The sequence below is a fragment of the Parambassis ranga genome, chromosome 12 (genome assembly GCF_900634625.1).
Source record: "Parambassis ranga chromosome 12, fParRan2.1, whole genome shotgun sequence".
NCBI classification, from domain to species: Eukaryota; Metazoa; Chordata; class Actinopteri; family Ambassidae; genus Parambassis; species Parambassis ranga.
In genome coordinates, this window is record NC_041032.1 from 3,370,392 (window position 1) to 3,390,799 (window position 20,408).

The 20,408-nt window shown below is 40.3% G+C and overlaps 1 protein-coding gene across 5 annotated transcripts in view; it reads left to right on the plus strand.

Annotated features, from left to right (window-relative positions):
* Positions 1 to 20,408, plus strand: part of cacna1bb (calcium channel, voltage-dependent, N type, alpha 1B subunit, b) — a 130,675-nt gene that overhangs the window by 72,991 nt on the left and 37,276 nt on the right. For 3 of the 5 annotated variants that reach the window (XM_028418265.1, XM_028418264.1, XM_028418267.1), the window contains exons 16-27: positions 204 to 335; positions 8,830 to 8,902; positions 9,195 to 9,312; positions 9,907 to 9,974; positions 10,048 to 10,154; positions 12,724 to 12,786; positions 14,693 to 15,427; positions 15,531 to 15,736; positions 16,026 to 16,155; positions 17,106 to 17,235; positions 17,764 to 17,823; positions 18,008 to 18,114. In XM_028418265.1, the coding sequence (XP_028274066.1) occupies positions 204 to 335; positions 8,830 to 8,902; positions 9,195 to 9,312; positions 9,907 to 9,974; positions 10,048 to 10,154; positions 12,724 to 12,786; positions 14,693 to 15,427; positions 15,531 to 15,736; positions 16,026 to 16,155; positions 17,106 to 17,235; positions 17,764 to 17,823; positions 18,008 to 18,114 (1,929 nt within the window). The remainder of the gene's footprint in view (positions 1 to 203; positions 336 to 8,829; positions 8,903 to 9,194; positions 9,313 to 9,906; positions 9,975 to 10,047; positions 10,155 to 12,723; positions 12,787 to 14,692; positions 15,428 to 15,530; positions 15,737 to 16,025; positions 16,156 to 17,105; positions 17,236 to 17,763; positions 17,824 to 18,007; positions 18,115 to 20,408) is intronic. The other 2 variants (XM_028418269.1, XM_028418268.1) reach the window with 1 other exon arrangement.

Consider the following 20,408-nt stretch of genomic DNA (forward strand, 5'->3'; position numbering starts at 1 on the left):
CCTGGCGGCAATGCTTTTATTTCATTAGATTAGTTATAATCCTGTGATTCAGTTCAAACTGGCAGCTGTACACCCTGACTCATTCATTTGTTTGAATGCCACCTACAGCTATTATTACTATTTGTTCCACTCTTTCCTCCTCTGTTTCGGTCGTTTCAGACTCAGAATCATTTCTGCACGCCTCTGTTTGTGTTTCCTCGCAGATATTGGAACTCATTGAGGAACCTCGTCGTTTCCCTCCTCAACTCCATGAAGTCCATCATCAGCTTGCTCTTCCTCCTCTTCCTCTTCATTGTGGTCTTCGCTCTGCTCGGCATGCAGCTCTTCGGCGGACAGTAAGCCATTTTTTCCCAGCACTCTCTTCTCCTCTATCCATCTATCTCCTTGCTGACCCCCCCACCCCCTCAACCCCCCACCACTGTGTGTGTGTGTGCGTTATCCCTGGCCCGCCGTGGCAGTGGTGACAGACATGTTGACGCAGCGGGTAGCTGGCAGATCCGCAGCACAGACCGCAGCCCTTTGATATGGCTCTCAGCGGGAGCTCCGTGTATTCTAATGGCAGGAACACCTCCTGGTTCTGGGCTGGCAGTTAATCAAAGGCCAGGCCTGGCATCCAGCTCCACTCACACACACACAAACGTTTTACTTTCTTATCTCCTCACATATCACCTGACACCAGAGCCGCTAAAAACCACACGGTTTGATTGATTTGTTTTTAGCACTGTATGTCATTCAGTGATCCCTAAAGAGAAAAAAATGGGCTGTTACATTTCCAGCTGATTATAATCGAATTACACAGCTTAGAGATACAACTGCCTAGAACATTGCTGATAAAGGACCAACATGGAAGGAGCAGGAAGTAAATAAGGCAAATACGTCTTTATCTAAATGCCTTTATTTGGAAGTAAATCCATAAAGTGGAAATTATGTTTACAGTAGTCTGTTTAGGGAATTTATTTTATGCTTTGCATTTGTTTTCTCTTCCACAGAAGTCAATTAGACATGTTGATTTAACACTGGTCAGATAAACTGTTGAAAGTCGTAAACCAAAACTGAGAAGCACTTTGGAATTCACAAGAAACATTCAACATTATCTTCAGAACGACTACTAAAATAACTGAATGTAATATCAGCAACACCAGTGACCATAAAGGGAACTACAATAACACCTATATGTTTTACATATATGGCGCCCTCCTGTGGTAGTATGAATATAATGTACGTCGCATGTGTTAGGCAAGAAAATGTTTTGTTTTTCTTTTTTCAGAACTATAACTAATTATAATTATTTTATTTAAGGCAAAATTGTCTCTATTGTATGCCTTTATTTTGAAGTTGTTCCATGAAGTGGAATGGATATTTATAGTATAGACTGTGGCCATGAAGTGAACTCTGACAGTAAAATATACTCCCCTGTATACGCCTTGTGGCCAAGTTAATATAGTGCCCGACCGAGTAGCATCAATGCCTGGAATGTAATCATGAATGAAAACAAAAGCAAACGTTAACTTGCGTCAGCCTTCACACCTGTGTGTACCACCCCCACGGCTATAGATTACACCACAGCAAAAGCCAAGATTTAATTGGCAATCTGACTAAAATTGTTAAATAACTAGCTGTAATCACGAATAATAACATACACCTGATGGTGTCATTTAATGATGTCTCACATGATGTGCAGATGTTTACAAATCAGTTTAAAACATGTATCTCATAAACACATCATGCACTGAATGCAACAACCTTTGAATATCTAGTCTCCAATTTTGCGTTGTCAGATTAGCACACTGCCATGTCTGGTATCCTCACCTTGGCCTTCGCACACAAAAAAAACAAACACTACATGATGTCTTTGAAGCATCTGCCTGTTGCCATGGCGCCAAGCCTCGCATCTGTCTGCACCGTCATTAACATCGCATCAGTCTCAGGTGTTGGACAAGTGTGAGATGAGTCTGATGTCCACATGGTGCTGCTAGGCAGCCGAGCGCATCAGACTGAGCGCGTCATTCTCTGTTCTTTTTTTCTTTTTTTTTAACCTTAAATCTAAAAAAATGCATTTCAGAATTATTTACAAAATCATGTATAACCTAGAAATAGATGGGGTAAAGTAAGAAAAAAGCAATCTTTCCTCAGACAGATGTGGCTAATGTTAAAAAAAATACCTAAAATAAAGATTAAATGACTCTTTACAAAGAAGGAAAGCTTTGTTATATCTACACTTTATTTTTGGCTCACAGATTATGTTCCTACTCTCAAAACACCAAAAGTAATCTCCTGGTAAAATTGTGAGAATTGAACAGCTTGAGGCAGAGAACCGTGTTCCTGCTGAGACACACAGGACATCACAGGCGACTGTTTGGAAAAAAGTACATGTGATAAGCTCAAAGGAAATGTGTGCAGGATTTACTCTAGTGGAATAATGATGTTTGCTGTGATAGCTTTTTAGTTTTAGAGCTACAGACCATCTGTGTTGTCAATAAACACAGAGGAGGGATTGCTTTTTAATGTTTTTCTTTCCTTTTTTTTTTTTTCTTATTTGTGACAATAGTGTTGAATCCCAACCAGGTCAGGTAATCTGTTAAGAATTTTTTTCATGGTTAGCCAAGCAGCATCATCCAAGTTTGAGATTGCAAAGACCATGTGGACATTTGAAAAATTGCAGTTCCTCCCTTGGCCTATAGGGGGGTGGTTTTGAAAGTGATGGAGTGAACAGCTGCCATGGATCCCCATGTTAAATTGTAAAACTTTACAGCAGTACATGTTTACAGCCTGGTTACTGTACATAGGTGAAAGTGAATACACTACATGGGCAGATGTTTGTGGACACCCAGCCAACATATTTAGAATAGAATATACTTTATTAATCCCTTTGGGAAGGTCCCTCAGGGAAATTCGGGTATTTGTTGTTTTCTGGGTGTCTGTCCACCCTTTAATGCATTTTCAAAGTCTAATGTGGGGTGATGAGGTCAGGCGTCCACAGTTCTTCCTTACCACACTAGAAAAGAATTTCTTTGAGATTTTTTAATGATTGAAAAAAGAAGTTGACAAGTTTATGGTTGACAAACAATAATCAGCTGCAGATCTACCTAGAGCATAACATTCAGATTTCCAGGCTTTACAACTAAAACAGAGTAGCAGTATGATAAGGTTGCATGGTGTCCATTTATTTTTGGTCATGAAGTGTATATCTTACTCATTTTATTTATATGAAGATAATAATTAAGGGCTCAATCACTTTAATTCAAGAATTTCCTTCAGGATTAATAAAGTTTTTTTTATCTCTTAAAGGTTAAAGGTCACATTATGAGCTTCCTGCTTCTCCCTCAGCTCCATCACATTCTACTGCTTTAGTTGTATTTGGATTAACCAGGCTTTTAGGAAGACTATGACTCTGAAAAGTCCCAATTTTTATAAATATGATATTTGCTTGAAAGCAAAACAAATCAAAATTCAAACTCACATAATGAGCCATAATGATTTCCAGAAGCAATTCTGTTCATTAGTGATGTGCTTTGCTGCCCCTGAATTCGTCTTCGCAAGTATTCACCCCAAAAGATCTGTAACATTCTGATACAATTACATTATGTTAGAGCATTCGTTTTTCATGTAGTGCCATATTATTACCATATTGTTTTGGTACCACACCATCATGGTTAAAAGCAGGAGATTTTACATTCACATGACCACCAGCCATCTTAAATAATCAACCACTTCACATTTTCATGATGAAGTAGGGGACGATCAGTTGCCACCAGACTGCCCCTTTGTATGCAGCCCTCTTTGCATATAGTTAAATCTTGTTTTATGTCTTGGCAAGTTGCAAAATATTCTCATTCATATCCCTGTGCGCCTTCTCCATTATATTGCATCTGTTATCTCCAATTCACACGTGTGCGTTGGGAGAAGTGTGTTGACTTCACGTATACAATGTAAATGCTGCTATTGTCGTAAGAGTCAGATACAGAGGGAGACAGGGTGCAAGCTTGTGCGGGAGTTTGGCCTCTCACATGCTCTTGTTTCCAGGATTGATTTAATGAAGTCTCCATAGACGACGCAGTGGAAGCCGAGCAGTGCGCCTCCAAGCCCTATTATCAGAGTAAACAGAGGTCGGCACACACAGGCGCGGCAACAAACCGCTGCACTCGTTGCTAATCCCTGAGGATGGTGGGGAAGGAAAAGAGGAAAGCGGGAAGCTGGAAGGGATGAATAAAGACTGAGGAGAGGTGGAGGGATTGAGGGATGAGCTATGGGTGGAGAGAGTGGGTGATGGAGGATGCGGTAATGAGACAGAGAAGGACAAAGGTAGAAGGAGAGGAGCACCGAGAAAGTGAATTCGATGACATACCAAGAGAGAAAAGGCTCACTGAATGTTCTTCCCCTCCCCCCTCCCCTCCTCTACATCTCTTGCCTCCTCCATCCCTCACCCACACCCACCTCCCTCATGCATGCATATGACTGGTACATGCAGGGTAATATTGGGTTTTCAATAAATGTGTAGGGTACTCTAAAAAGTGGAGTCATCTGCAAACATTTGCACAAATTTGGAAAAATACTGTTAAATAATCGTATTATGTCACATTGTTTTGTAGTTTTTTTGTAACCCACAGAACACAACATTTTAATTTTTTAATTCTAAAATTACAAATTTAACATCATAAAATATTGGTCCAAGTTTGGATCCATCTAAAAGTATGACCCAGACTGTGCTCAAAATGTCTTCACAATCACTTTATTCTACATACTCTACCTCAATTACAGTTTTGCTATATATAAAAATGTGTAATACTAAAAACCCTTCACTCCTCCACACAACTAAGAAGCTATGATTGACTCGCAACTAGCAGTCACATGACAAAAAAATCAGGAAATATTTGGCTGATCAGCTTCTATAGTTAATGTGCAGAAAACAGTGAAATGAAAAAATACATGCTGTAAAAATACACAGTATAGCTCACATTCCAAGACAAGGTAATACAATTTTTTATAAAATGAGTAATCAAAGAAATTAACTATTGTAAATATAATACTAACAATAATAATGAGCCCACTCACGTAACATATCAGATGTTTATTATTGTTTGTTGCTTCTCTGTCACTAAATGTGTGTTTTCAGTTTCATTATTGTTATCAGCCTCAAATGTCATCATCGTTCAGGATCATGTCCACATGCACACACACTAGTACATACATACACATATCAGTGAATCTGCTCCGAAGACAAGAAGCCAGCTGTCGTTTGTGCAGACGGTCGCTGTGGTAACAATGAGCTCCTCATCCTCACCTCATTTTTACAGACCCTTCTTCTTCTTTTGTCCCCTCTTCTTTCCTGTGTGTTTTATTTGGTCCTCTGGTTGATTTCCATGGTGTTTGGAATTATTATGGTTTAAGCATTTAAATCATTTTATATGTCAGGAATAATGAAAGAGTGAAAAAGAACTCAAGTTTCTTTTTCTTCCTCTATCGTCAGCTCATATGTTGTTGTTTACAGTGACTTAGTGTTAATATATATGCAGAATAAATGATACCACAGTGCGATGTGCCGAGGTTTTCTGCCCACGCAACCCAGTCTTACTTTAGAATGTGGTTGGTGTTGGAGTAGAATTTGCATGCATCATCAGCATAAAATATAAGGAGAAGGAGAAATGACATATGGTGGAAAAATTATGTGGCATGATGATTTGAAATAACGCTTTGGCCACAACAATTACTGTATTTTCTAGGCTATAAGTCTCACCGGACTATAAGTCTCACCACCCAAAAAATCTATAAGGAAGAAGAAAAGGGAAAAAAAAAACATATACCGGTATAAGTCGCATTTTTGGGGGAAATAAAATAGATAATAATACAATAGAATAGAGGACAACAGGCTGAATAGGTGTATGGTATGCTAACATAACACATTAATGGCTGTTCAGTAGGGCTACAACTAATGACTATTTTAATAGTCGACTAGACTAGACTAGTCGACAAATAGTCGACTACTTTGGACCGCTAATTTGTCGTTGGTTAATCCGCCTCTGTGCTGCTGCTTCAATGTATAAATCTGAAAATTGGTTTGTGCTTTAAAAAAAAGAGTGTGAGTGTGTGTGTGTCCGCTCACCGCCCATTCCAACATCTGCCTGACGAATCTACGCAATTACTCCACACTGACCTAACAGACAGCTCATCCGGGTTTTGAACCCAGGACCTCTTGCACCCAAAGTGCCAAAACATTCTCAGCTGCAAATGTGTTACACTTTCATGGCTTTCGACGAAGTCACCAACGACCCGTCGACTACAAAAGTAGTTGTCGATGAATTTTGCCGTTGACTATTGGTTGACTAGTGGAATAGCTGTTGCAGCCCTACTATTCAGCTACATGAAGCATAAAAAATAAACTCAATATGTGTCCTTTATGTAACATATTAACAGTTATTCAGATAATAGCATAAAGAACATGACAAAAAAAGTTTATCAAACTCTCGATCTTACTCCAAATCACTGAATTCTTCATCCTCTGTGTCACTTTTGCACAACTCCGGAAGTAGACAAGCCTAGAGTGCCCTCTAGCGGCTGTCAGTGTGAAAATAAAGTGTGAAAATATATATTTTAAAGTCACACCTGAGTATGAAAAAAAGTGTGCCTTATAGTCCGGAAAATACGTTAACCCTTTAATCATCTGTGTCACATTCATGATTGTTTATATTGACTGGATGCAACTCTCGTACATTAATCCATCGATCCAAGGTTCGTGTTGATTTTTGCCATATTTTATTATAGTCTGTGTTTTTCTTCTCCTCAACCCCAGATATTTCTTTCACCTGATTATCTGATGGTTAAAGTGAATATATATATAAGCAATGCAGGTTATTTTTTTTAACCCAAATGACCAACCCATCCTTATGCATCTCTGTGTCATTCTCTCATTGTCTTCTTTAGTTTCAAGACCATGGATTCAGGTTTTGGCAGGTTTGTTGGGTCATTTGGGGGCTTTCTGCAAAGGTTTAGATTCTTTGTGTTGAAAGTGTGCATGTGTGATGAAAATAGCTGTGATAATCAGTTAAGGTGCTGTTAATACTAAAGAAACAATTGCAAGTTGACAAAAAATAAAAAATAAAAACGCAGTTACGGGGCCATATGATACTCAAATTTATTGACATTTGGTCTATTTTTTGTATTTTTTATACATGTAGTAAACAATAGTTGTGTGAGCAGATGAAAGAAATGACACAAACAAAACAGTGTTATGCTTTTTCAGTAGTTATTCATTCATTCATTGTCATTGTTAAACTTTCCATTCAGGTGTGTTGTTTTGTTGAGACCAAAACAGACTGGCACTGTCGGGCGCATGTCAAGATGGCCATGTTTTTTTTTTTTTTTTTTTTAAGCTGTCACAGATGATAAAATTGATTAAAATAAAGCCTCCCAGAGGAGCTGGAATAATGTCAAAATCACTCCATTTCCTCTTCATTTCCTCGGGATGGCTAATGTGACATGCTGATTTGTTAATATGCTGCATCGCTGTGTTTCCTATTTGTGTATATATATATATATATCACAAATGTCACATGATGCAGCCCTGAGCTGCAGAGGCAGTGTGTTTTGGACTTTGGAGCTGTGGCTTCCTGGTGACTGCATGTTTCTCTCCCTGTCCTTCAGTTGCACCCATTATTAATACAAAACTAGCTTATAAGGATACTACTACCAGAAACTGTGAATAAACCTGAAAACCTGCTCCTAAACTTGTGGTGTATTTCTGTCTTTGTGAGGACAGACGTGAGATGATTTTTTTTTTCTTGAAAAGAATTTACTCAGGTCTCAAAATCTGCAACAATGAGTAATGGTGCCATATACAGTACATATACCAATACAGCTGTAAAAGTCAATATTGGGATGCAAGTTGAGGGTACAGGCAGCAGGTGGACCTTGACACAAAAATCTGTTCGAGCCCCCCTGACACTCAGAACTATTTTGATTTTCCCATTATTAGGTTTCTTGTTCATTGAGTTGAATTTAGCTAAAGTTAAAAAGTTAAAAAATATTGCTTGGTTAATTATTAGGTAAGGTTAATACCTAATACTATCGCAAGTATCTGACTCCATGAACACATAGAGCTGTATCAAGGACATTTTCAATTTTTGCACTATTATATGATTATATTTATTTTATATTATTATATTTTCCAAAAGGTACTTATAAATCAGGGTCATCCTATTTTCAGAACATTACGGTAATATATATATATATATATTAAATGATGGAACTAAATAATGGAAACTATCTAACAACACAAACAAACCGAAACAGCACACATTAATGAAGATTCTCAGTCATCCAACTAATTTTTATTCAGAAGGTTACAGTGTCAGCCAACTGCTCCACACTTCCTTACACATGAACAACACACATCGGTCACATTTCCTCTTGTCCAAAAACTAGCTTTTTTCCTGATATCTGAATGCAATAAGGCACGATAAGAAAACTTGGAAACTAGGATTATAATAACCGGATCTATCTTTTCATTTATGGGTCAGGGAGTTTATAAATGCTGTGAAGGTCCTCACAAGTATAGAAGTACAAATATGTGTGTGTGTGTGTGTGTGTGTTTGTTGACGCGTACAAGCAGACAAGAAGAAAAAGAAGACTCCGGATGTGAATGTGTTTTTGGCTGTCATGTTTCTGCTAACATGAAACATGCCCTGTACGTGTTGTATATATACCACCAACCTTTTAACATTATTATTTTTAACATTATAGTGCTTTTCCCGAACCGCAGGTAGATCTCATTAACACCTGACCCCTGGAAGTACTTTTTAATTCCTTGTAATGATGTGATTCTGATTCTTTTAGGTTTAACTTTGAAGATGAGACGCCAACAACCAACTTTGATACCTTTCCAGCAGCCATTCTCACTGTGTTCCAAGTAAGACACACACACACACACACACACACACACACCCACCTGCATACACACACTCGAATAGTTGAGAGAATCCTCACATTATGGAAAAAGAAAGTTTGTTATCAGTCATTTTAATTAGAGCTGATGACTACTCTGTGTATCTCCTGCGCCCTAATGGGCTCACTGATAATCCTTCAATTAGTGTGTGCTCATAACCCTTCACTCTGTAAAGTAATTTAATTCTTCACTCAGTGAGAAGTGCACAGTGCTTTATGGTGTGAGTCTCTGGCATCATTCTGACTCTCATCCTCAGATTCTGACAGGTGAGGACTGGAATGCTGTGATGTACCATGGCATAGAGTCTCAGGGAGGCGTCCGGCGCGGCATGTTCTCCTCCGTCTACTTCATCGTCCTCACACTCTTTGGAAACTGTATCCTCAGTGTACATTTTTTTCAAGCACATCAGTGGGGAACATTGATGCCTGACTCTCATAGGTTCATTCTTCTCCAAACTGGGTACCGGCTACTGTCTGGTGACTTAGTCAGCGTTTCAGAAGGCTTTAGCTGCGTCACACATCAGTCCCCAGCAACAAGCAGAGATCCTGTAGCCTACTCAGCAGACCATCACAACTCTGGTTGTTGACTCAACTTGGAAACTGTTATTTCTTCTTCTATTGTTGCCAGAGTTGCTCAAAAAACCCATCTAGTGGTTTTATGTGTATGACTTTTGGTCCAGTCTAATAATGCCCTGTGTTCAAGAAACATGGAGGCCAGTGAACACATAATGGTGGCTGGGTGTCCACATACTTTTGTCCATATAGTTATCTCTGCATCCCAACAACAACAAAATAAATAAACATATGGGTATAATATTTACCTTTTTTTAAATTTTATTACAACTCTTAGGGCGGTCCCTCACAAATAGGAGCCTTTAAGTGCAGCTTGAGTAAAGCATCATTACTGAGACCTGCTCCTATGGCAAGGACAAACACTGGTTACTGTATTGTTCCCTGACTGCTACTCAGACACCCTCCTGAATGTCTTCTTGGCTATTGCTGTTGATAACCTGGCGAATGCACAGGAGCTGACTAAGGTAGGCTGGGTCAAGTAAATCCGTGCATATTCATCGGACATTTGTCATATGTCTTGGCTCCCATTGGTAAAAGGACGAAGAGGAGCAGGAGGAGGCGGCCAATAAGAAGCTCGCCCTGCAGAAGGCTCTGGAAGTGAAAGAAGTCAGCCCGATGTCAGCGGCCAACATTTCAATTGCCGCGTAAGTTCTAATTAGACAGCCCCCACGCAGGGAATAAGTGTCCTTTTGTCTTTGAGTGTGTCGTCCTTATGTGTTTGTCTCTCTCAGTCTGAAATGTGTGCTGTGTTTGATCTGTGTATTTCTCCTCATCCACTCCCATTAAGAGAGTGCTCCTGTGGTGTTGCCTTCTTTATTACACCTCACTGTTGACCGTCTTCAATATTATTGGCAATTAAGAAAGCTTCAGTTAGTAGCACGTTATGTTCACACATTTGCCCGTAAGCCTTTCTCCAAGCTACCGTACTTTAGGTTATTCACTGTATAATAATATCCCATATAATCCAGATCTCTCAGCTCTCCAGACTGCTTTTTTGTGGTATTGAAAGAACAGATTTGACAATTCTGCATTATGTGTTATGATATATTAAGTTTCAACGCAGCCTCATCCCTTAATATAAAACAGCCACATAATTCTCAATCCATCCATCCATCCATCCATCCATCCATCCATCATGGGGGCATGACCAACACCATCCACCAGCTCATCTAGGAGGAGTTGTATAATCAGCTGTATAATCCACCTCCACTGCATACTGGGTCTGCCCTAGGGCCTCTTCCCAGATATACATACCCAGAACACTTCACCACTGAGGCTTCCAGGGGGTATCCATCCAAATTAGGTGCATGAACAACAACTGGCTCCTCTCAGAGCTATAAAGCAGCAGCTCTGAGCCCATACTGGATGACCGAGCTCCTGACTCCTGTCTCAAAGGGAGAGTTTGGTCACCCTGTGGAGGAAACTCATTTAGGCCGAGATCTCATTCTTTTGGTCACTACTTACAGTTTACAACCATAGGTGAAGGTAGGAACATAGATCAACCAGTAAGACAGCCTGGCCTTTTGACTCAGCCTGCAAAGCCAATCTATCACCGTTCTCACTCCTCCCATCGATGCAATTTAATGTATTGTTTTCTGCAGAGTGACACAAATCATAATTGTGATGAGCACTTACACTAACTACAAGTATAACAAAATGGAATGCAAACCTGTGACTCCTGTGACAAACTTCCTGCTTCTATTTATGCTAATGAACACATTATCATATTGGCCAACTTTATCCAATCATGAGACCAATACAGCCCTACCTTTATAACTTTATACCACAAAATGCCCAATTAGTGCATATTTGCATGACAAAAAATCTTTTTTACAAAATAAGTGGGTAATTTGTTGATGTGGATGAAAAATAGTTTACATTACATGACTACTTCACATAATAGGATGAGGCTGCGATGAAAATTCAGTTATGTTGCCATGGTTACACACTATAAATAAAGTGTGGACATCTAGGGCAGTGTGTGACCTGCCCTAAACCTACTTTCTTTATGCTAAGTGGTATATCTGCTGCTGACATTTTAACATGAAGGTCCATAGGGATTGGCTCATTTTTGGACCCAATGCTCAAGTCGCGCATTCAATGGTCATTTTCAATGAAAAACCTGTATAATAGATTTTGCTTACTTAAAAAGTAATGATATAATTTAGTACAGTTTTTAGTTAAGACTTCTTTGTGGTACAAATTTAGAAAAAAATGAACAGATTAAATACAACAGAGAGCAGCAAGAGAGAATCATGTGAGCAGAAGAAAATCCTAATAATGATAACTGTCAGCAGTTCCTATTTTTTCCCTAATAAGATAATGACAGCGGTGTCTACATAGTGCGATGATAAATAGTTCTTGTCATCTCTCCGCCGCAATCAGACCCCGGTGAACATAGAAATGATCGGTCTGTCAGGAGCATAGCTGGTCTGCAGCTTTCAGTAATTTATAGCTATAACTTGTCATGTTAGAAGTTAAAATATGCTTCGTTCCCTGACACCCATCTGCTCTGTTTGATGCAGAACAAAAACCATAGTGCAGATTCTCTCAGGCTTTGTGCTCAGATCCATTGACTTGCGTGTTGTGAATATTTCTGCACAAGCTTTTCTTAAATGTGTGTATTATTATAACAAAGGCATTTTACTCATTTGACAAAGTGATGACCGTCTTTGTTTCACACTCGCTCTTTAATTGCCGTGCTCCTCAGCGAGAATGAGGTCAGTCAGGCTGTAGAGAATAATCAGTGCCTCAGATCACTGATTAGCTAACTTCACAGCCCCCCCCTCCTTTTCACTCTTATTACTGTTATTTGCATTATTTTGAGTGTTCTCAGGTTTTAATTTGTACATCGAACAGCGTGGTAACACAGTGAGCGAGCTCATATGTACGCAGCTGCTTCTTGTTTTCAATGGACGGTTTTTATGTGCATTCTGTGTGTTGTTTCAGAGACGCTCAGGGTTTCATCACAAAATGAGCAACACAGGGGCAGTTTTAAAGAATTCCAATTACACATTTTACTATGAAAATATTACCCATTGTTCGTTTTGGAATGAAACTCCTGAGCTCTTTTCACTGCTTCTGTTGCTGCTGCACAGTCCTTTACTGTAAACAGGGTAGGGGACAGGTGGACGGATAAAGACCGACACCACCTGTCCTCTTCACTTTTGTGTCTCATTTTTTTTTCTTTTTGTTTTTGTTCTGCATGTGCAGTTTTGTAAAGCAAAATCGAGATCCACTCTCTCGCAGGTCGTCCATCAACAGCATTCAGTCACCGTGAGTTATCACTCTTTGTTACAATATCTTCCTCCTTGTCACCTTTCCTTTCCCCTTCCCTCCTTTCCTTATTTGCTTCTCTTCTCTCTCCTTTTGCCCTCTCCTTCTCCACCATTCCTCTCCCTCTTCTCTGGTCCTCCATAAATTTAAGCACGTCTTAATTTAATTTCTTGGGAAGTGAAATGTATTTATGATTATTTAGCCCCGCAGAGCAGACAAACACAGACAGCACATCACACACCTTAATGCTCGGCACTGAGTGTAATTTTGAGTAAACTGCCGACGGTAAACAATTACGCCTGCCTCCAGCCATCAACCAACCATCGTGTGCTTGGTTGATGGCTGCAGCTCATCTGTGTTGGCGCCTACAGTCATTTATCTGGCGCTCCGTGCTCTGTGATGTGATGTGACTAATTTGTCTATAAATGCTTAATTTCTCCGAGCGTTGCTCTTCATTGAACAGCGATCTGTTGTCTTAATTAATTACAGTGCAAATGGAAGGCCAGATACTCTAATTTAACATGTCACCTCTGCTAAATTATTACCAGAAACGCCTTGTCTTGTGTGTTTAACTTTGTGCTTTGTTCAAAAAAAATAACACCCCTCAGTGTCTTTCACTCTCTTTACTGCAATCATGCCTGTTCACCTGTCGTCTGTGGATACCTGTCCTGTGTCCTCTGTCTACGTGTCTCTTGTCTGTCTTTTTAGGAGTTATACTGTCTACTCCTCCCCCACCCGGCGTGTCTTGAGGTACAAATGGAACTTAATTAATCCATAAAAAAGCCCCATGCAAATCACATACAGAAACAATATCTGATGGAAATGTGGACACATCAGATGGTGTAAGATGATTTCTGTAGGGGGAAAAAAAAATTACATTTCGCTCATTTTTGTGATGTCAGACCTTGTTCAAATAAGGAATCAGCTCATTGTTTTTGCCTGAAGAATATACATATAGGGAATGATCATTAACCATAGCATGTTTTTCATGTCTATATGTTTGCGAAACATTTCAATACAGTAACCAGCAACCTAAACTCTAAAGCCTAAAGTCTATGGTAATTAAACTAATTTGAAGCAACCTCAAGTGGCTATTTATTGAACTGCAACATCATGTTTATGGTGTTTATGTTTACTTAATTTCTCAGCCCTGGAGGTTGCAGCTTCTGAGACTGCAAGGTAAAAGTTACTATCAGTGTCAGTAAATGGGATACTCTCCTAGTGTACCTGCAGGGAGAACTGTGCTGCTCTATGCAGATGATGCAGTTCTCTTGACCTAGTCTCCCCCATAGACAAGTAGGGTGATTGTTTAAACACAAATTTTATTCTTATTCAGTCAGACCCGTTTTGCTGCCATCTCCATAGACTTTTGTCACTGCTTTAATCTTGCATTGAGATGCCAGGAGGTGGGCACTGATGGCAAAACTACAACAGGTTAGCATAGCTTTTGCACAGGTTAACAGGTCTTAAATATATCACGATTTTAAGGTTTCCTAAGTTTGTGGCATGAATCAAAAATTTCAATTTTGTGTTCAAAGACTTAAGTATAGAGGACTTAGAGACCTCCATGACTGTCTCATACTGGAATGGACCACTTAGTTTTACCATCTTAGGTGTTTGGAAATGTTCTTATTGTAGATATAAGTCTGCATTGTCCATAAAGTAAGCATGCATGGTAAGCGAAAGCTTTACCATGAGGGACACACATACATGCTGACGCATCCATAGACCTCGTCTTACCTTGTTAATGACTTGGTGAGTATCAGTAAAAAAGATTTACTAGCAGAAGTGGTGTTCCTATGGATGACTGTGGATTGCTCTGTTCAATCCAAATTCCATTATTACACAGAATGTTTCTATCTCCTTGTCTTTCACTGCTATATAATCTTGTCCCGTGGAATTACAGCAAGGAGCAGCAGCGTTCAGCAAAGACAATGTCAGTGTGGGAGCAGAGGACCAACCAGCTGAGGAGACACGCCATGAGAACGAGCAGCGAGGCGCTCTTCAGTGAACTCGACCATGAAGACCGACTGCGGTTGTCCAGCACTCTTCACCTGCACCCCGACATGAAGACCCACCTGGACCGGCCGCTCATGGTGGAATCCAAAAATGGTGACAAATCCAACAGGCCACCCGAAGGAGGCTGGGAAGATGCAGGGGATACTGGACTAGGAGACAACTCTCACTCACATTCCAAGAAGCACCACCGCCACTGTGAACGGAACGGGGATGGAGGGGATGGAAGGGGAGGGAGGCACCACACCCATCACAGCAGGAGCAAAGAACACAGCGCAGACACTAAAGACAGGAGGGGGGACAGGAGCCAGAGCCATGAAGGAGGGCAGGGACACAGGCGCCACCACCACCAGTCTGGCTCGCCTGAGGAGGAGGGCAATGATGTACGGACAGGTGGAGAAGAAAGGGGGCACCGCCACCATCACTCCCATCGTCTCCCAAAAGAGGGAAATGGGACATTACTAAATGATGCACAGGGCGAGCGCAGAGGAAGAGGAGGAAGTAGCGGAGGGGACAGTAACGGAGAGAGGGAGAGGAAGGCACGCTCCTCTCGTATGGTAAAAGCTCAGTCTACTTTAGGTGGAGACGACAATATGAGGAATAAGAATGGATCCAAATGTTATAGGTAAGACGTGATATAAGAAAGGTGTCATTTTTGGGAAAGCCTAAGGCAGCTGGAGCATGTTGCAGCCTATTAAACGATACACATCACTTCCCGCCCCCCTCAGGGAGACGCAGCCAGATGCTGAGGAGGATGGCCTCACCGGCAGTCCTCTGCAGCCAATGCACAGCAACCTAAGTCTGGGGGAGAAGCAAGAAGACGCTGACAACCAGAAGAACTCCACCCGGGCCAGCCAGGCCGGCCTCAACAGCAATGCCATCCACATCCCTGTCACTGTCACCGCCCCGCCCGGAGAAACCACCATCATACCCAGTGAGTACACCATGTGCTGGGAGGGAGAATATATTTCCATTAGTCATCACTTTGCTGACAAATAATTTAGGGTAATTAGGGGTAATTAGGAAAGTCAACCACAAAAAAAAGGACGTCAGCAAAGAAATCAGCAAGTAAGCATGTGTGAATCTTGACCCTGCAGCCACCATGTTATGGTGTTAAATTATATATATATATTTTTTACAGCTACTGCACAGACCAAATATCAGTTCCATAGAGGATAAATCTGGTGTTGAGCTAAATCAGTGTATTTATTTTTCCACACCAGTGAACAACATCGACTGTGACAACTTCCAGCTCAGTGACGAGAAGAAAGATCTGGAAGAGGAGGAGGCAGCTAATGGGCCCCGGCAGATCCTTCCCTACAGCTCAATGTTTGTCTTTAGCCAAACAAACCCGTAAGTTACAAAGTCGAGTGTCATGGAATAAGCATTAATATGCTTTCTGAATTTGTTAAAGGGTCTGTTATTGATTGAAGGACAGAGTATTCATAACATAATGCCACATAAAATCACAAGTCCACCTAAAATCCCAGTTAATCCAGATACAAGCAAAGAGGTGGAGTGAGAGTGAAGCTGAGGCGGGCAGACAGGTGCTGGAGCACTAGGCTTGTGACTTGTGGAAGCTTTGATAACTCACTTATCATACTACTAATTATACATAATGTTGATTAATATAATTAAAAGACACACACACGCAGTTGTGACAGTAAAGTAACTTATTAATATAAAGCAAATCTGTTGTTGTACTAGGCAGTAAACATTTTTATTTCTGTTGTGAAGATGGCCATTTTAACATTGAGGTCATTGGTAATTGACCTTATTTAGAGGCTGCTTCAAGTGGCTATTTAGGGTAATGCACATCAGTTTTTTTTTTTTTTTTTTTTTTTTTTTTTTTAGTTCCGGTGGTTGTAGCTTATGAGACTGGAAGGTGAAAGTTCATATTGCAGAAGTACAGTAAAGCTGGAATACTCACGATGTTTACCTTCAAGCGGATCTGTGCTTGCTCTTCTATGCAGATAACGCTGTTCTGTTGGCCTGATGAGTCGAACACCTCACGTGTGCCAGATGATGTTTACAGCTTACTTAGATTACTAGCATGTTCCTCACACAGATGAAATTTATGTTTCCTAGCAATTCAGGTATAAACATTGCAAACTCAAATGTCTCTGAGTCCCATAGCATCACCTGTGGCTGATACATGTCCACGTTTGTGCAATATTCTAAGAAGGACGGATACGCATGCAGTCTGTGGCTAAAGGAGAACGTCACCTGAATGTACCCAGTGAGCTGTCCCCTTCTTCCACGTGCTTGTGTATGTGTGTTTTTACATGTGCTTGGTCTTGCAGGGTGCGACGGCTGTGTCACTATGTGGTCAACCTGCGCTACTTTGAAATGTGCATCCTGATGGTCATTACCATGAGCAGCATCGCCCTGGCAGCCGAGGACCCCGTGCAAGCTAATGCGCCACACAACAACGTGAGTCAGGCTGACATGGAAGTACACAACAAACACAATTGTTTGTCATTTAAATGCACAAATAAGCATTTAAATGAAAAAGCAAAACAAAGATTTAAAAATACAAATTTGTTGCCGATTAGCTGATTGATTTAGAAATTATTTTTATATAGATCATATATTTTGATGGCACATATATGTTAGCTTATGTTGAGGAGAGGACAAAACACACACAGGCATGTGACTTTCCAGTTTGATAGAAAAGCACAGCTCATCAGCATTCTAGTCATGGGCACAGAGGGAAACTGAGGTGATGCTGTGATCTTGTTGTTTATTTGTGTGCATGCGTGTGTGTGTGTGTTAGCCCGCATTGGGATGGATGCTCAAGGCAGGGTGTGTTTGTGCAAAGCTGACAGCTTGAGACACAGGAACACGTTGTGCATATCTGGTCCATTCACACACGCTTCCAAAGAGTTTTAAACTGACAACATCTGTCACCGGATCAGCTGATGAGTCATCTCAGAGGATGTTTCCTTCTACTCTGTGCAGGTTCTCAAGTATCTGGATTACGTCTTTACTGGAGTCTTCACTTTTGAGATGGTGATTAAGGTGAGAAGGCTATAAGAATCAGAGTGCGTTTTTTTTTTTAGATTTGCAAGTCAAAAAAAAACATCTGGTGCTCTAGATTTGACTAAAAGTGAACGTAAACATACATTGTTAGGTTACCTACAGTACAACCTGATGTATGGTGCATGAGGTAACACTGCATTCTGCTGTCTGATTTGGACCCTAGATGATTGACTTGGGACTGCTCCTTCACCCTGGCTCTTATTTCCGGGACCTGTGGAACATCCTTGACTTCATTGTGGTCAGTGGAGCTCTGGTGGCCTTTGCCTGCACGTAAGTTGGAATTTATTCTTTATTGCTTGCTTACCATTCTCCCTAATACATCCTCATTAATGACACAATGGAATAGAAATGACATATGTTGTGTTGTATTGTTATAGGGGAGGAATCTAAAGTTGTTTTTTTATTGATTACTTTATGCTTATTTCTTGGTTGCCATGGTAATGACAATAAGGCAAACAAACATGGGAGTAGCTGTAGAAAAACCAGGAGTAGAGTGCATCAGCTGGCCATATGCCTGGGTGTGATGTTACATTGGATTTAAGAACCAAGCGTTTTAACCAACTTTAAATTATGAAGTTTTGATACATTTTTTTTGTTGCTTGGCAACAATCCTGGTATTTTTCTACCCAGGTGGTGCACTCCACTTGATTGGATTGCCTTAATGATCACCGTCATTTTCCTGATGATCATATGCTGCCATTACTTTATACACTGTGTGCTGCCTGGAGGTTATTTTGCCACGACATGAATATGCCAGACTCCTTTATCACTGTTATGTAAAGTCTCAACCTGCCCGCTAAGCTGGGCTATGTACAATTTGGCTGACAGCTTCAAAATTTAGGATGGAGCAGAAGGAATGGGTGTCCTTCTGTACGATGCTAGCCTTTGAGTCTGTTCTTTTTTCAGTATGTCCAGGACCTAATAAATCTATATTGATTTCTAATGCAGTACTTGACATACTGTGCTATGTATGGTTTGTAAATCCTTCAGAATTTTCAATATTTTTGCACATTTATGACCTAAAACAAGCAGACAACACGAAGCCACAGAGCAATTTCACTTATTTATTCAGAAAAATGGTCCACTATTACATATATGTGTGTTAACCCTTTCCACCTCAAGCCTATTTTTTAAGGCATCAGCTTAAAAAAGGCATACCCAAACAGTATGTTTTATGGCTTTTATTATTGGGTGCATGCAAAATCCCCTCACATGACCTGCTTGCTTCAGGTCCTCGAACAACATTTCAGTTGGATGAACATTGATTTTAGCATTTTAGTAAATTACAGGTAGTAAAAACTTTCTGTTCCTCTTTAACCATTCGTTGGTCGAACCACTCATGTCTGTGATGTCCTGATATTTTCCTTGCAAATATGCAGTTATAATTTAGCATGATACTACCACCGCTGTGCTTCACAGATGAGAAATGCTTGGGTCACTTGGGAGATCATTTGTTTTGGGTCATATTTATGCAGAAATATGAGGGTTCACAAACCTTCAAGGAGCACTGCATATGATTCTTACATCTTCTAGAAAATGTGTCCTCCATGTTTTCCGGATCAAGCTTTAAATGTCTGTATTCTTCATATTGACTCTTTCCTGTGGCCTCCTGTGTGTTTTCCTTTCTGTCCCTCTGATTTTTTTGGCCTTTGCAAGCTGCAGATTGATGCTTCTCTCAGTCTTTTATCTGTTGCTGACTCTGTCTCTGTATTCTCTGTGTCACTTTTTTCTCCTTTTTTTGTTTTCTGGCTTGGATTGCTTTCAGGAGCCTTATGGGGTAAAGCCTGCTCTTTATGCCTATTTATCTGTTTAATTATCTACATCTTCCTGTTTGTGTCTTCTGCTTTCCTCCTTTTACATCTTAGCCAGAGTCATTTTGCAGAATTTCTATCTCCCCCCCACCCTCTCTCTCTCTCTGCTAAACGGTTTGAGCAAATGTCATATTTTGTTATTTGCTATTCTTATCATCATGGCCACAGTCTCGATTAAAGACACTGGCATTTACTCTGTTTGTCTTATGTAACTGCATTTTTGTTCCATCTGTATTCAGGTTACATAAGTGCAATTACCTGTTTTTCTATTTATCAAGTATATTTTACATGTGTTAGCGGGAACAACGTGCGGTATCACAGTGATTATTACTGTGCTGACTTTAAAAGCTGTTCATAGCAGATATTCATAACTACATGAGGTCTGAATACTGCTGCACACAATGAGCACACGTATAAGATGCAAAAAATGTTAAACAGAGTGAATGTAGCTATAGCCTTATCTGTATAATAAGCTTAATAGCATCATCCTATTCAGTGAACTTGGACTTATTCAGGTGTTATTAGATGTCAACCGTCGACCGACTAATCATCCATCAGTTCCATTTTTACTTCCTGTTTCATCAACCTCGTGCTCTTGAGACTGCATTCACAATGCTAGAAGGCTACAAGAATCTTCTGCTGCTGGTGATGCATGCAGGAAATAACATGCAACATGATTTTTAGTTAGCAGTGTCAAGGTGTGTTAGCACTACATATTATAACAAAGCAAGAACAAAAAAGAGATTATTTTGC